This window comes from Pseudophryne corroboree, chromosome 4, assembly GCF_028390025.1.
Source record: "Pseudophryne corroboree isolate aPseCor3 chromosome 4, aPseCor3.hap2, whole genome shotgun sequence".
Taxonomy (NCBI): Eukaryota; Metazoa; Chordata; class Amphibia; order Anura; family Myobatrachidae; genus Pseudophryne; species Pseudophryne corroboree.
Genome location: NC_086447.1, coordinates 935368749 through 935387132, shown reverse-complemented (window position 1 = coordinate 935387132; position 18384 = coordinate 935368749). Strand labels below are relative to the sequence as shown.

General features: G+C 45.3%; 1 protein-coding gene across 13 annotated transcripts in view; it reads left to right on the top strand.

Annotated features, from left to right (window-relative positions):
- Nucleotides 1-18384, top strand: part of ESRRG (estrogen related receptor gamma) — a 1264625-nt gene that overhangs the window by 1103112 nt on the left and 143129 nt on the right. For all 13 annotated transcript variants that reach the window (XM_063919111.1, XM_063919106.1, XM_063919101.1 and 10 more), the window contains 2 exons: nt 1733-2148; nt 12745-12861. In XM_063919111.1, coding sequence (XP_063775181.1) covers nt 1746-2148; nt 12745-12861 — 520 coding nt within the window. In that variant the 5' untranslated portion in view covers nt 1733-1745. The remainder of the gene's footprint in view (nt 1-1732; nt 2149-12744; nt 12862-18384) is intronic.

Here is an 18384-nt window from a genome sequence, read left to right as displayed (position 1 = left end):
TGCTGTAAGTCAAAGCTGATCCACTTTCTTTCAAATGTTGGCCTGAGCCATGAGTGCCAGGGAAGTCACGACAGTTGTATGGCTGTAATTAGTGTTAGCGGTTGCAAGCGGCAGACATGTATTAGGAAAATTGAGCATTTACTGGACCTCTTTTCTGTTTTTCTTCCAAGGTTAAAATCTCTCCTCTTACATGTTGTACAATCTGTCAACACCAGAGATTGTGTTTAAAAGGTCTAAAGTATTGTACAAATACTATGAACAGTCTATTAGTCTTTCACATTTCTTGTAATTGGACTATTTGAGACAACATTTGCTACAAATGGTTGATGATGTTTTTAAGGTGGCTGTTAAATCTCTAATTGCCAGGAAGGTGTTAGGAATTACATTTCTTCAAGCATTTAAAGCCGGATTATCATCTTTCTATTATGTATCACTATTATTTATATCGTAACTGCCTGCTCCATAGCGCGTTAGCACAGGTTGATAGTGTTGGTGAAACGCGTAAATGAGCACCAGGGTCTGTGAACCAGCCAATCTATTACATTAACCACACAGAGGGAGAAAGGGGTGAGCTGGAGGGCCAATCACAAGTTACAATATAGGAAGGCAACAGTAAATGTGACTACAAAAAATAATTAATGGTTTCCTTGAAATATGTAACTAGTAATTCATTAAAGATATTCTACTTAATATTGATACATAATTTCAAGAATGAAAAGGGTTCTTTAATGGGCTTCTACCATGTTCTAAGTCTGTGTGTTATCAGTGTTATGTTTATGCATAGAAATACTTCAGTGTATGTTCTATATTTGCTGATGGAGTTTTGTGATGCTGATGCGGAGTGAGTGTTCGGTGGTGCCTCGGGTGGCATGAAACAGTGTGTACAAATAATTAAGGGGCAATTCGATTCCTCGGCATGGTTGCGATGTGCCTCCAGAACAGTCGCTCGAAGGCACTTTATGATCATTAACTTTGCTAATTTTCCCTTGCTCCCCATAGAGGCGCACAGTCAGACATCGCGGTGATGTCAGGAATCACACTTCTAAATTCTATAGCTGTTGATCATAGCAACCAATAAGATTCTTGCTATTATCTTCTAGAGGGTGCTAGATAAATGATAAGTAGAATCTGATTGGGCAACTTCTCCACTTCTAAAAAAACACACTTTAGTAAATATATCCCAAAGACTAAATGATGCTGGGGTAGCTCACATAGGGGAAACAAGGAAACAGTGTATGATAAACCCCAGAGCCCATACTTGATGTTAATTTACTTCAATCATAATTATGTGTGCTACGTCTGTTATATACCGTCAGCCACTACAGGTAGAGACACCGTCACAGTTATTCGAGTTGTAGTTGATCAGCTAAATACAAATGTCATTATCCTGCATCTTTTCATTTCATCTCTCTTTAGTTATGGTTAAATCACCAGCATAGTAGGATGAGTGTATTCTACATTTCACATGTACAATTGTGCCTATTGACAAGCAGCCTTACCTTTGGGAAAGGGGATTTGGGCTTTTTAAAGTTTTTGTTTACTGCCTGTCTGTAACATTGCTAAATCTCTGTCATGGCCTTATGCTGATTACCTTCATGTACAACAAGCGTTATTGACTGATGAATGAGTGATGTGCAGTCTTTAGCCCCTACAGAGCAATCTTACAGAGCAGGAAGCTTTCTTTTATTAAATGGAGCCTTCTCTTTCTTCTTGTCTCCTTATTACCATGCAGGCTTCTCTGCAGAATGTCAAGCAAAGATCGACACATTGATTCAAGCTGTTCGTCATACATCAAGACGGAACCCTCAAGCCCAGCTTCCCTGACGGACAGTATCAACCACCACAGTCCAGGTGGCTCATCAGACGCCAGTGGGAGCTACAGTTCCACCATGAACGGGCACCAGAATGGACTTGACTCTCCACCCTTGTACCCATCAGCTGCGGGTCTTGGTGGCAATGGGCCTGTCAGGAAAAGATATGATGACTGCTCCAGCACCATTGCTGAAGATTCACAAACCAAATGTGAATATATGCTCAACGCAATGCCCAAAAGACTGTGTCTGGTGTGTGGTGACATTGCATCGGGTTACCATTATGGGGTGGCTTCATGCGAGGCCTGTAAGGCTTTTTTCAAAAGGACAATTCAAGGTTGGTGCTTGTTTCTTTTATAAGAATTTATAGAGGTAATACACCTGATAAAGCCATGGCTTGTACATCCTCAATGGCCTCAGTATTTGCATCCTCAAGTCATGTTTGCTGTTTCAGTCATTTGCCAAAGGGGTCATGTTCTTATGATCAACAAGCCCTGTGGAATCAGATGCATCTACCAAGCTTAAAGCTTCAGAGATTTTATAGTCTATTATAAACATATTATGTTGCTTAAATTGGTTGTGTTGAACATCACAATTGAAATGTTTTCACCTACTGTTGGCTGGTCAGAATATTCTAAATCCTATAGTATACAACAGTGGGCTCTATATTCCTTCATTTATATCATCATTTCAACCCCAACTCAAGGTTGTACTAGATCCCACATTATTTGCAACAGTATGCAAACTACTCAAAGGGCGAGATGTATAGAGTGGACAGAGATAAAGTAGCAGCGAATCAGCTCCTAACTGCCATATTACAGGCTGTGTTTGAAAAATGACAGGATCCAATTGGTTGGTAGTTTATCTCTCTACACTTTATAACTCTCCAAGGCTTAGTACATCTCCCCCAAATTTCTACCATTGCAAATGGAGTAACATAGTAACATAGTATCTAAGGTTGAAAAAAGACAATTCTCCAATTCAACCTATTTGTGGTCTCCTATGCACGAGAGGTGCAATTATTCTGTAAAGCTAATCTTTTTCCTTGTGTTCCAATACATTTGCAGGTGCCCCATAATATTAAATTAAAAATTACTTGGGCATGGCTCATATATGTACAGCGAAATGTGATGACAGGTAGACAAGGCAGTATAGATAGATAGATAGATAGATAGATAGATAGATAGATAGATAGATAGATAGATAGATAAAATGCTCTGGCTAACCTTCATGGCCAATGGTCACTTACACTCTCAATCAGTTTTCTCAACCATCAAGCACCAAGAAGCTAGAGAACAATGAGCCCAGTAGTGTAGTACACCAAGAAGCCAGAGAACAATGAGCCCAGTAGTGTAGTACACCACGAAGCCAGAGAACAATGAGCCCAGTAGTGTAGTACACCACGAAGCCATAAAACAATGAGCCCAGTAGTGTAGTACACCAAGAAGCCAGAGAACAATGAGCCCAGTAGTGTAGTACACCAAGAGGCCAGAGAACAATGAGCCCAGAAGTGTAGTACGCCAAGAAGCCAAAGAACAATGAGCCCAGTAGTGTAGTACACCAAGAAGCCAAAGAACAATGAGCCCATTAGTGTAGTACACCAAGAAGCAGGAGAACAATGAGCCCAGTAGTCTGGTGCCCCAAGAAGCCAGAGAACAATGAGCCCAGTAGTGTAGTACACCAAGAAGCCAGAGAACAATGAGCCCAGTAGTGTAGTACACCACGAAGCCATAAAACAATGAGCCCAGTAGTGTAGTACACCAAGAAGCCAGAGAACAATGAGCCCAGTAGTGTAGTACACCAAGAGGCCAGAGAACAATGAGCCCAGAAGTGTAGTACACCAAGAAGCCAAAGAACAATGAGCCCAGTAGTGTAGTACACCAAGAAGCCAAAGAACAATGAGCCCATTAGTGTAGTACACCAAGAAGCAGGAGAACAATGAGCCCAGTAGTCTGGTGCCCCAAGAAGCCAGAGAACAATGAGCCCAGTAGTGTAGTACACCAAGAAGCCAGAGAACAATGAGCCCAGTAGTGTACACCAAGAAGTCAGAGAACAATGTGCCCAGTAGTGTAGTACACCAAGAAGCCAGAGAACAATGAGCCCAGTAGTGTAGTACACCAAGAAGCCAAAGAACAATGAGCCCAGTAGTGTAGTACACCATGAAGCCAGAGAACAATGAGCCCAGTAGTGTAGTACACCAAGAAGCCAAAGAACAATGAGCCCAGTAGTGTAGTACACCATGAAGCCAGAGAACAATGAGCCCAGTAGTGTAGTACACCAAGAAGCCAGAGAGCAATGAGCCCAGTAGTCTGGTGCACCAAGAAGCCAAAGAACAATCAGCCCAGTAGTGTAGTACACCAAGAAACCAGAGAACAATGAGCCCAGTAGTGTAGTACACCAAGAAGCAGGAGAACAATGAGCCCAGTAGTCTGGTGCCCCAAGAAGCCAGAGAACAATGAGCCCAGTAGTGTAGTACACCAACAAACCATAGAACAATGAGCCCAGTAGTCTGGTGCACCAAGAAGCCAGAGAACAATGAGCCCAGTAGTGTAATACACCAAGAAGCCAGAGAACAATGAGCCCAGTAGTGTAGTACACCAAGAAGCCGGAGAACAATGAGCCCAGTAGTGTAGTACACCAAGAAGCCAGAGAACAATGAGCCCAGTGGTGTAGTACACCAAGAAGCTAGAGAACAATGAGCCCAGTAGTGTAGTACATTAAGAAGCCAGAGAACAATGAGCCCAGTAGTGTAGTACACCAAGAAGCCAGAAAACAATGAGCCCAGTAGTGTAGTACACCAAGAAGCCAGAGAACAATGAACCCAGCAGTGTAGTACACCACGAAGCCAAAGAACAATGAGCCCAGTAGTGTAGTACACCAAGAAGCAGGAGAACAATGAGCCCAGTAGTCTGGTGCCCCAATAAGACAGAGAACAATGAGCCCAGTAGTGTAGTACACCAAGAAGCTAGAGAACAATGAGCTCAGTAGTGTAGTACACCAAGAAGCCAAAGAACAATGAGCCCAGTAGTGTAGTACACCAAGAAGCCAAAGAACAATGAGCCCAGTAGTGTAGTACACCACGAAGCCAGAGAACAATGAGCCCAGTAGTGTAGTACACCACGAAGCCATAAAACAATGAGCCCAGTAGTGTAGTACACCAAGAAGCCAGAGAACAATGACCCCGGTAGTGTAGTACACCATGAAGCCAGAGAACAATGAGCCCAGTAGTGTAGTACACCAAGAAGCTAGAGAACAATGAGCCCAGTAGTGTACTACACCAAGAAGACAAGTTGGACCCATCATTAGAAGCTTTTGTTCTCTGTCTTCTTGGTCACAAGGAACAATCTATCATACAGTAGAGCACATTGGGAAATAAAATATAGACATATATAGAAAAATAATTTTAAAATTGATAAACATGACCGTTGTCAGTTCCGTCTTTTCATATGGGCTCAATGGGCAGTTGCCTAAGGGCCCCACGAGTATAAGTGCCCCAGGCTAATAGCTTCTTCTAGGGGTACCAGATTTTTGAAAATCAGTCCTAGGGAACCAGAGATATCCGACTTCAAATCAGTGGTCCCATCTGAGCCTTTTACTTGCTCTTCCTAGCCAGATATCTCAGGTTCTGAAGGTATTCTCCAAAAGCTGGGAATCCTATGCCCAGAACCAGAGATATTAGCCTCCCAGAAGCTGGTCCTTGCTCCAGCTCCACACGCCTGGTATGCAGTTTAATATTTTCATTGGTGGATTGCTCTGGCTCCTGAACTCTGATCCCCAGGACCCCAGTACCTCCTGAAAGGTGTCCCCAGTACCTCCTGAAAGGTGTACCCAGTACCTCCTGAAAGGTGTCCCCAGCACCTCCTGAAAGGTGGGACTCTCTAGTTTTTTTAATTCCATTTAAAGCTATGAAATCTATTTCCAGGAACTAGAGATATCTGCAGTCAAGCAATCTGCCCTCCCACCAGAAAATGATGACTATTAAGCCCACTCCACTATCCACCCCTCCCCTGTGCATTAAACACCCCCTACCACCTTGGAATTCATTTACTGGGCCCCTTCATTCAGCACAATGCCCCCTTCTACAGTTTAGTGTTCTCCCTCTTGCCCCATCTCCCACCATCTGTGCAGTAAAGGAGTAATTCGCAGAATTACTGCTCCAGGTCCTACATGCCGAGCGGAAGATAAAACACCCCCTACCGCCCGTGGGACATCAAAGCTGCCGCTGATAGCACCCCCCACCCCTACCGCTGGAGGATGGGTAGGGGCCCCAGTGCATTGCTTTGCCCAGGGGCCTACACTGCTGTTAAAACGGCTCTGACCATTGCTGAAGATTACGGAACATGTCGACCACACGTACATGATAGACACGTCGGCATATAAAACAGTAGTACAGGGACATGGACATATTGTGACATAGGTTAAAAGGAGTCACATTGTACAGTGTATAGATACAATAGTAAAAAGGGTCGTGTTGAGACAAGAATGGGAATATTATAACTTCAGAGCCAGATTATTAGATTTCTTGATGTTTATTATCTTTTCTATACTAACGTTTTGTAGAAATAGTGTTTGCCTTCCTAGTAATACACCTTGATGTACTATGCGGGCCTCTTATCTTCTGCATTAAATCAGTGTTTGCATAGAAACCACTCTGGCAATATTGGTCAGTCGGTGGAAACTCCTATTCAGCATGACCATTATTATATGTAAAGCCGCGTGATTACTGTATTTACATGATGATAACCCCATTTTCAGACAGGAGATAACGCAATTAATGGACACTCCAAGCGAGCACATTGGCCGCAGCCTGTGTGTGTATATGGGTACTTGGCTCGGGCCGACCTACAACAAACGTATGCCACTTTCCATTACAATGGGGAATAGATAAAGCTAAACCTTGCGGCTTTTGTGTACCATGATAACATTTTACTCGTTATCCAGAGTAGCGATTAGACTTGCCATTACCTACGTTTTGGCGTCACTTCGTGAATGATCAAACCTGACTGCCCTTCAAGCCTGACATTTACTACAGATGCCAACATAAGCGCCAAAGCAATGAGTGCAGTATTGTCACCATGGCAGATTTTCTGTTTCCGAACGTTCTACGCATTTCGGTTAGTGGGGTCAGAATGGATATTTCCCTATGGCTTCCAATGACGCAGAATCTACATCGGGAGATATCTCACACTTAGGAGACATTGACGGCGGTCCTATTGCGGCTGTCACCTGCTAGCACATGCTATAATAAACAATTAAAAGGTAAATAAAAAAAAGAAGTAAAATAATGAAACACCGACAATCAACCAAGAACTTTTACTGTATACGTTTTGTGAAATTGCGTACAAAGCCGTAAGAAGTCTAGTTTCTCCCTGTTTATAGGGTAAAAAAAGATATTTACCCAACTATGATACCAAAAAGCACAAACTGCCCACAACCCCCGCACCCCACTGATATAGATATTATATACCATCAAAATACAATTTTGATAGGTAAAAATAGATAAATACATTCTCATTGAAACCGACTGAAAAAGTAAAACATTTATGGACTCCTTAAAGTCCAAATCTGCCCCCAACACCTTGTACCGAATGGCAGATAGGGGGTCATTCCGAGTTGATCGCTATGCAATTTTACACAAGGTCGAGCAACGCATTTCTGTCGCTCTGTTGATCGGTGAGTGATTGACAGGAAGTGGGTGTTTCTGGGTGGTAACTCAGCGTTTTCCGGGAGTGTGCTAGAAAACGCAGGCGTGTCAGGTAAAAACGCAGGCGTGCCTGGGGAAACGGGGGAGTGGCTGGCCGAACGCAGGGCGTGTTTGTGACGTCAAAGTAGGAACTAAACTGACTGAGGTGATCGCAAGGTAGTAGTAGGTTTGGAGCAGCTCAGAAACTGCATGAAAATTTTTACGAGCAGTTCTGCTAACCTTTCGTTCGCACTTCTGCTAAGCTAAGATACACTCCCAGAGGGCGGCGGCCTAGCGTGTGCAATGCTGCTAAAAGCAGCTAGCGAGCGATCAACTCGGAATGAGGGCCATAGTTATTACAGTAACTGGAAAAAGAGACAAATCAGAAAAAATTAAAATTACTCAATTGTTCCTTATTATAACCGTGTTTTTAAGGCTTTTTCCAAATATAACTCCGAATCGCAGCTCCAGCGATCCTCCTGAAATGTCTGTATCACCGCCGTACGGCACTCGGCACGTTACCAGAATGACCCTTGCGCCTCCGTGTAATTACTCAGTCCACTCTCTGTCGCTCCTAAGCGTTAATTTTTCTAATCTCATTAACAGAACAATAACAAGACATTTTTCACACAGGTTTTAACATCAGCATTTTATCTGACAAGCCGCGTTCAGCGTTTATGGCATACGGGTATTAAAATTTTACAATGGGAATAAGTTAGAGAGCGACAGGACATGAAAACCTAAATGAGATAAACAGCGTGTTATTCTGCGTATCGCACGAGTAGGGGTTGATAGTAGTACCTTCCTTTAAATTACATAGGATAGTGAAACTACGTAGGATTTTTTATTTTTTTAAATAGTGGTACAGGTGGTTCAACAAACTTTAAGCGCAGTCGTTAATGACACGGGCTGCGGGCGACTGAATGTCCAGATTTGTGTTTTGAAACATTTGCCTAATACACATTTTGCTGCGCTCCTCTGCCAGCTGTAAAACTACATTAGTGTGCCACTAGGAGCGTGCAAATTATGTTCTGGCAGCGGAGAGGGGAGATCTGCCTGGACCCGGTGACTATCAGCCAGCAGAGTGTAACGTTCTATTAGCCAGTAACCCAGCGAAATATCTCACATGCAAACATAGTCTGCAAAACATTATTTTTACATTAGTAAAAGAGCCCAGCACCGCCGTGTCTTATTGGAGGTCTGGCCAAGGTTTATTTCAAATTATTTTATCGTTTCTGTCATCCCAGGTTGGACCGCGGTGACCATGTTGGTTTTGTTCACTTCAAAGCACAGATTCATCTGCACCCATGGAGGGAGATAGGCATATAGCAGGATCGTAGCATGTGCCCAGTTATCCATCTGTCCCTACCCAACCTCATCTGGATGTACGAGTGGCCAGAGATTTTTTTTTTAATGTTATTTTAGAGCAAATTTTGATACAGGATCAGAAATCCCTTTTTTGTTTTTTTTAGCCATTTTTGATACGCTACATGTAATAATACTACATAAAGAGTGGCTGGACTGAGTTACCTTGTGCGATATAAAGACCCAGACGCTGATTATGGTCCGGTATGGTATAACTGCCAGGCAGCACTGTACGTACACACACACACACATATATATATATATATATATATATATATATATATATATACGTGCGTGTGTGAGACTGAACTTGCAACTCTCTATGATCTATCTATCTATCTATCTATCTATCTATCTATCTATCTATCTATCTATCTATCTATCTATCTATATATTAGTGTGATGCAAGTTCAGTCTCCCAGTATTGTAGAAGTCATGCTCAGCTGTAGATATTGAAACACAAAGAAGGATGTATCCACTATTACTCTGGTGATTGGAAGGGAAAATAAATCAATCTAAAATGAGCATATAGTAGCATTCTAGCTGTCCAATATGGCCGCTACCCCCTGGTAAAGTGTTTGGTAAGGAGCTGCTGTCTTCTCTACACAAGCAAAACTTACTGCAGTCCATACTCCAATGCATTTCATGAATTTTCATCCAGTGTCAGACTGGGGCATGTAGGGCCCACCGGGGGAATGCAGTGGTAGGGGGCCTGTGTTAGGGGTATGGCCAGTCTGCAGATGGGGTGTGGCCTGCCACCTCATTGGTTTGACTAACCATTAGGGAGTGCAATGTCTGGGCCCCTTCATAAATATATACAGTAAATTCAGCTGCTGCATGCATGATAATGTACCAGATTAATAACAGCAATGCACTGTAGAAAATACACCATAGTCCAGTATAAGGTAACATATGTATAATGTATAACTCAAGTGCACAGTCTGGAACCTGATCCTTAGAGCAGGAGGTGGGCCCCCCAGGCAGTGGGGCCCACCGGTGGCTTCCCCTATACCCCTGTGGGCCAGTCCAAGCCTGATTTCGTCATAGGACTTCATCAGGAGTATAATATTTCTCTAAGTATCTCAGTATACATACAGCTCGGGGAGTGTTAGTCTAGTATGAAACTCTGCTGGATTAATTAATATCAAAACTCTTCTCTATCTACAGCAATATAACTTAAACGTAGGGCCTCACAAATATCCTTTCTGTACTACAGTATATCTGAATGTATTAAAATGAGTGAAGCTGGTAACATATATTCAGATTTCCCCTGCACTGATAGATGACAATAGATTACAATCTTATCAAACCGGTTCTCAAAACGGACGGTAAATGGAGTCAACGTATTTGTGAGGTCCCGTCTTGACACTGTAGCTAAATGACTATGGGCCTAATTCAGACCGGATCGCTCGCTAGCTATTTTTTGCAGCGCTGCGATCAGATAGTCGCCGCCTATAGGGGAGTGTATTTTTGCTTTGCAAGTGTGCGATCGCATGTGCAGCCGAGCGGTACAAAAATGGTTTTGTGCAGTTTCTTAGTTGCCCAGAGCTTACTCAGACGCTGCGATCACTTCAGCCTGTCCGGGCCCGGAATTGACGTCAGACACCCGCCCTGCAAACGCTCGGACACGCCTGCATTTTTCCAACCACTCCTAGAAAACAGTCAGTTGACACCCACAAACGCCTTCTTCCTGTCAATCTCCTTGCGATCGGCTGTGCGAATGGATTCTTCGTTTAAATCCATCGCCCAGCAACGATCCGCTTTGTACCTGTGCGACGTGCCTGCGCATTGTGGTGCATATGCATGCATAGTTCTGACCTGATCGCAGCGCAGCGAAAAAAACTAGCGTGCGATCATGTCTGAATGACCCCCAATATTAGGGCCATTAGGCCACACATGCTGCATGTTTTAGTAAATCGCTTGTGCCGCCATCTTTGGAGGTTTCCTTACGATCTAATAGCGTTTATTTCCAACAGGAGGGTGCTGCTGTATTTTACTCCACGCTAAGGTATTCATATGCAAGTGCTGTGATTGGACGGAAAGGGGCTCGCTGCTTCCCTTTGCTGTCCTCCAAAGCCAATATTGCTCCCATTTGGTGTAAAGTTAGTGCTGGCATCATAACCGCGCAGTACTTGAATTTATCACCCTAATATATATTTTACTCCCTTCCGCTAAGTTACAGTGTCATGGAGGTATTGAGACTTTGTATCATTAGGTAAGAATATCAGCACACGATACTCTCTGCCTATAATCTGTCTCTTTTAGGCGCTCAGTATTAATATGTAAATTATGAATTCTGGAAGCGAATTCTATAATATAATCCCAGCCATGATGCTACAGATTCCACAATGGCGGTGTGGCCATCGGAGGTTAGATCTCTGGTGTAGGTGGCGATGGCCGTTGCACAATACCAATATATAGAATCCTGTGACACTCTTATCTTCAGTGCTTCACCGCTGACAGACTTCTTTATCACGGCCACTTAGCACATTTTCAACAAACGCACGTCTCCATTTCTTTCCGTCGAATTAGCACAAGCCAAGCATTTGACTCAGTTCTGCAATCCGCTAATGTGATATTTAATGAGGAGGCATCAGTCCGCAGAAAGGAAGTCAATATGAATCAGTGTTTACAAAGTGTGATTAAGTCTGAAATATTTCATCAATGCTGCGGTCCCAGGCAGACTCTATGCTAATTACTAAAATGTGCACATGTTTCTTGGGGGGGCCTCGGCTGGACCCTGGGAGCTGCAAACAAGGAGAAGTAAGATTGCAATTATGCTGCGACTGTCTCTCCTGACAATTTATGCATTTACTGTGCTGACCTCCCCCTTCCCGAGAGACCAATAAACAGAATGCATTTTCATTAAGATACTAATGCACTTAATCACAGGGGGAAGGGTTGCAAACGTAGGGAGAGTCCTGTAAGCAAGACAGGGCCAAGCTGCTTGCAAAATAGACTTTGTGTTCCAGTTGTAAATGAGCAATGCATTACTCACCGCCTCATTTTACAAATAACAGGACATGTGCATTTTAATAAATCACGGTGGCTTTATTAACCTTTTAACTTGTAACTTTTAACCATTAACTTGGGTATGCAAAGTAGGATGTATGCAAATGAGCATTTGAGAGGATGCTGTTTATCCCAAGATGTCTGGACCAACAGCTTGACCTCCGGCCCACAAGCTTTCTCAATGTATTATCCAAAGAGGGCACCAGCTGTCCTACGCAGGCCGGGAAGAATACACTAATGCACCCCAGGCACTGAAACAATGACTCTCCAATAGAGATGGAAAAATATATAGAAACCGCAATATACTGTTTCCATGTATAACTAGAAATATATAAGAAAGGAAGTTAATTAATGAAGATATTTAATAGTAAGCAGATGAAGTAACGTGCGTTAAATCATAGCTTAGTGAATACAAATACAATGTATAGCCCTGTATACATATATATATATATATATATATGAATAAATATATATATATATATATATATAATTTATATCTACCTTACTATAATAAAGATATTTTAGAACTCTTTGATCATTTAAAGACCTTTTTATTTTATTCATTTCACAGATCCCTAAGATTATGTACTGTATATACATTTATTACCGTTTATATATTGCCAGCATATGAAGTTGCGCTGTACAAATACTGTACTTATTATATGCAGTAAAGGTTTTTGTTCCTAGATGTTCCACCTGTTCTAATATAACACTGGAGCACTGACCTCCCTCACCGAGTAATGGAATCAGTGTACAGGGTTTGTAATAATATAATAAGAGATATTGAGTATATATATTTTTGGCTATTATGTATACAGCAATGGATTTTGAATGTAAAATATAATGTCATCTACATTTTCTTTTACAAAACAGGAAACATAGAATACAGCTGCCCGGCCACGAACGAATGTGAAATCACAAAGCGCAGACGCAAGTCGTGCCAAGCCTGCCGCTTCATGAAGTGTTTGAAAGTCGGGATGCTGAAAGAAGGTAGGGAGCAATGCTCTGTCGCTACAAATCATTTGTACAATAAGCAGATGGGAGTTACCGCACAGGGCCGTATTATCCGTAAGGCTGACTAGGCTGAAGCCTAGGGGCCTCGCAGGGATTAGGGGCCCGTCATTTTTTTTTCAGAGGCAGATGCCTGCTCCAGTGGTTAGAGGCACTTTGCACCCAGCGTCATAGCAGATTCTGTTTCACCTGGGTGTCGCTGTCCGTGTGGATACTGAAAGTGTAAATGATGACGTCAGCTCTGCTTCCCAAACGTCAGCTGTAGTGGGGTGCAAGACTGAAGCATCGGAGGGGGCCCAAAATACCTGCAAGCCTAGGGGCCCGGCCATGGGTTAATACGGCCCTGATTCTGCAGTCTCTTATGTTCGTGATGCGACCACATTTGTTAATGTTTATGGTTTCATTTGTCAGAAAAGAAAATTAACAGCGACATAACTTTTGTCACCACGACAGTAGTTTATTACGGGTATGGGACTCAGGGTCGACAGAGTCTAGGTCATCATATATTATGCCGGTGCCTATTGGTCGACAGTGAGTAGGTCGACACATGAAATAGGTAAACATGGCCATTATGTCGACATGAACAAGGTAGAACATGGAAAAAGGTCGACATAAGTTTTTAATGGGTTTTTTTGTGTCGTTTTCTTCGTTAAGTGACCGGGAACCCCAATTAGTGCACCGCGTCAGGTGACTCGCTCTGCTACCGCTGCACTCGGCACAGGTTACTATTCCCAATTGTAGTCCACGTGGATCGTAGAAGTATGAAAAAGTAAAGAAAAAAAAAGTGAAAAACTCATGTCGACCTTTTTCCATGTCGGCCTAATGGCTGTGTCGACCTATTTATGGTGTCTACCTAGTCACTGTCGACAATAGGCATCGACCTAAGTGCTGTGGACCCAGAGTCCGGATACTGTTTATTACATCTGCAGTATATCGTGGGGCTGTTGCCTGGGACAGTCGCTGGCTGATCTCCACTTCTGCGGCATGTATAAATGATTAACACATTTCCACCATACAGCTGTATCATTATAAGGGGCTGATGTGACTGCTGATACTTAGTAATAATCATGTTACAAGGTGCTACAGTCAGCAGCAAACAAAACAGTAGCTGTCATTTGTGCAGCCTGCAATAAGCTAAACTGATGAAAGCTAACAATTCATTGGTTGCCAGGGGGCGAAGGCTCTGGGGGCTATTTACATACATGTTCTATGGTGCAAATCAGAGCAAAATATACAGCGGCCAATCCATGATGGGCTTGTATCTCACTAGTGCCAGCTAAACAGAAAAAGCAAGAGTCTGATTGGTGGGTCTGGCTTCAATGCAGATTGGAACCTTTGAGTATTGTTAGCGGCTGGTTCCCACGGTGTTATTACACAAATGCGCACGTGTTATAAGCAGAACCCTGGAGTTTTGCCATTTTATACATGTGGATTTTTAAATGCCAAAAGTTAGCTACCAAGTCTCATGTCCCAGATGCGTTGTTCTCCGTGTGTAGCCATTGGGCTGTCTGCGAACGTGTTTATATCATTTGCTCGTATTAAACAGGTTTCCCCAGCTCTCTGGCTGTCAGTCTGACGCTGTCCCAACAGCTGCTTTTTAATTGGAGCTAAGTTGCTTGTGAGAGCGGAGAGAGGGCTGCAGAAATCCAATAGTGTCAGACACAGACAATAGGAGAGTATGGGAAGAGTGACAGAGACAGATTGTGGATGGAGCCCTGACAGACAGAGGATTATTGCTAGTAAATAGGGATGAGAAAGAACTCACGGATATTGAAAGATATCTGTAAATTGTGAGGGGAGGGTGGAGGAGAGTTGGGGGGGGGGGGGGGTAGGAGAGGGTCTACAATATCCAAAACAAGAAAGTTGGTAAAAGAGGATCTGTGTTTAAAAAGTTTGTTCCAACAGCTACACATAACCTAGGGAGTGACGCTTCCCGTGTACTGGAAAGGGGAGGAACCCATCATGGCCCCACCCTCCACGCCACTTTCCTGAGCATTTGTGTACAACTTGGGGCCTATATGTTTCCAAGAGTATTTTTACTTGTATCTAGGTGATAGCCCTTTAGTATTCCTGCCCACCCCAGAGTTACCTGTGCACCATAAATATCTTTACTCCGTTCACTTCTTTATTCATTTGCACTTTACTTTATAACTTTGCACTTTACCCCCACAATAACAATCAATTCTTTCTACCCATACATTTCATTTGCAACTACCCCCCCTATCATCAGCGCCCACTACACCGAAGTGCCTGGCACCAAGAAGAGGACGGAGGGTCCTGCCACTCTTTCCGTATTTACAGAATGGTGCAGAGTACAAGAGATGATATGCTACATAGCCCACTGCCCCAATGTGCCCCTTATAACCTACGACTAACATCCACCATCCCACTACCCACCATAGAGTCCTGCACCTGCCGTACCCACCCACCATCCACCTGTCATCTTGTCCGATTATCGGTGGATTAAACTTCCTTCCCCTACTCTCTCTTACTAGATCTTCCCTCTGATACATACTGCGGGGCATGATCCAGCCCGAGCTCTACTGCAGCCGTAACTGGGTCTTTTTGCACAACGAGACTGCGCCTTTATGGTAATCCTGCAGCCTATGCGCTTCTGAGACGCCCACCGCTTGCAGCGCTAATCAAAAAATGCACCACGGACATTTCGCTAGCCCTGTGGCAGACACAAAATTTTCCACTGAAATACTGTATGGCCGCCGGTAAAACTGCTGCAAAAGCACTGCAGCACGCTCGAGTCTGGCTAACCACCCCCCTGTATCCACCATGGAATGTCCACTGGAATTTCCTCTCTCTGCGACCAAATACGTTCTGCGTCGCTCGGCGGTAATAGGACACATGCGCAGTGGTAACAGGACGCATGCGCATCTGCCGCTTGTCTCTGACATAGCTCGAAATCAGGACCATAATCACATTTACCCTCCTGAGCTTTTAGATCCTTTTTGTCTTTTTCTCTCTTTTTCTTCATTTTCCCACTCCACCTGTTGTTTATTCCCTTTCACCTCAAGGCTTTGCCCTTCATCCCATCTCTCCACCACAGTTTGAAGCATGTACTGTATGGTAAAGACAATTTGCAGGATATATTTTGTGGGTGTTTTCGGGGGGCACCCATAAATATTAAGGATCACCAGGATTTAAGAAAGAGGAAGCACAGCAAATATCCCCAGTATCTGCTGTGCCCTCTCCATTTCCCACCACAAAGCAGGACCCATAGGTTTCTGTAGGGGTCACTAAACTGTCATCTTCATCACCTTCAGGTGTGCAGAGCATTCCAAAGCTTGGTCCATTAATGACCGTAGTAGCCTTTTGCCAGTTCTTTTCGAGAGGGATCCACTGAACCTCCCTCCGTCTGCCCCCAGCGACGCATGCAGAGACAAACAGCCACGTATGCGCAATATGCAAGCTGACACATGACTGACGGCGGCATCCCAACTTTTAGAACGCTGACAGGGGATGGGGTAATTAATTTACCCCTCCCCTGCCCCCTACCCTAACCCGTCTGGGGTGGCGGCTTGGGCTGAGATAGCAGGGGTGGCGGCTACGGCTAAAAACAGAGCTGAGACTTGGGGTGGGGGTGGGGCGGCATCTATGGCTACCTTTCCCCCCCCATCCTCCTTCTCTAGTGCCTAACCCTAACCACTTCATCCGGCCCAAACCCATTGAGGTGAGATCAGAGATAAAATACAGCGGGAAACATTATTGTATCAGCAACAGTCAGCTACAAGAAGACAGCAGGACGTAACGCAGTGTCCCAGCGGGCAATACACAGCGCAGTATACAGCGCAGCCCAAACCGTCACAGACTATGGGAAATACATCTGATGCCAATTCAGAGGTGAATTAATAGCACCTGCTTCATTGTGCTGAGATTAAACACTGCAGTACAACATAAAGGCAACAGATTGATGATAAAATTAGGCATATTAATTTCTTACACATATAATGATATTAGATTATAACAGTCTAGAAGGAGCCTTATTCTCTACAGCTGCTCCACAGGCATTATATCCGTCTCCTTTACGGGGGATCTCAGCCAAGTTCACAGAAAAAAGAAGAGGATGATGTTATATTGGAAGCGAACTGAGCATCACCCAGCTGGCCGTGTACAGGATACTGGCTCGATACTCACTGACATGCCAGCTCCTTGCTCCACTGCCCGGTGCCCCAGTCATAGAGACGCCTGCCCGGTGCCCCAGCCATAGAGACGCCTGCCCAGTGCCCCAGCCATAGAGACGCCTGCCCAGTGCCCCAGCCATAGAGATGCCTGCCCAGTGCCCCAGCCATAGAGATGCTTGCCCAATGTCCCAGCCATAGAGATGCCTGCCCAGTGCCCCAGCCATAGAGACGCCTGCCCGGTGCCCCAGCCATAGAGACGCCTGCTCAGTGCCCCAGCCATAGAGACGCCTGCCCAGTGCCCCAGCCATAGAGACGCCTGCCCGCTGCCCCAGCCATAGAGATGCCTGCCCAGTGCCCCAGCCATAGAGACGCCTGCCCAGTGCCCCAGTCATAGAGATGCCTGCCCAGTGCCCCAGCCATAGAGATGCCTGCCCAGTGCCCCAGCCATAGAGATGCCCGCCCAGTGCCCCAGCCATAGAGACGCCTACCCGGTGCCCCAGCCATAGAGATGCCTCCCCTGGTGCCCCAGCCATAGAGATGCTTGCCCAATGTCCCAGCCATAGAGATGCCTGCCCAGTGCCCCAGCCATAGAGATGCCTGCCCGGTGCCCCAGCCATAGAGATGCCTGCTCAGTGCCCCAGTCATAGAGACTCCTGCCCAGTGCCCCAGCCATAGAGATGCCTGCCCGGTGCCCCAGCCATAGAGATGCCTGCCCAGTGCCCCAGCCATAGAGACTCCTGCCCAGTGCCCCAACCATAGAGACGGCTGTCCAGTGCCCCAGCCATAGAGATGCCTGCCCAGTGCCCCAGCTATAGAGATGTCTGCCCAATGCCCCAGCCAGAGACGCCTGCCCGCTGCCCCAGCCTTAGAGATGCCTGCCCGATGCCCCAGCCATAGAGATGCCTGCCCGATGCCCCAGCCATAGAGATGCCTGTCTGGTGCCCCAGCCATAGAGATGCCCGTCTGGTGCCCCAGCCATAGAGATGCCCGTCCGGTGCCCCAGCCATAGAGACGCCTGCCCAGTGCCCCAGTCATAGAGATGCCTGCCCAGTGCCCCAGCCATAGAGACGCCTGCCCGCTGCCCCAGCCATAGAGATGCCCGCCCGGTGCCCCAGCTATAGGGATGCCTGCCCGGTGCCCCAGCCATAGAGATGCCTGCGCAGTGCCCCAGCCATAGAGATGCCTGCCCAGTGCCTCAGCCATAGAGACGCCTGCCCGGTGCCCCAGCCATAGAGATGCCTGCCCAATGCCCCAGCCATAGAGATCCCTGCATAATGCCCCAGCCATAGAGACGCCTGCCCGGTGCCCTATCCATAGAGATGCCTGCCCAGTGCCCCAGCCATAGAGATGCCTGCCCGGTGCCCCAGCC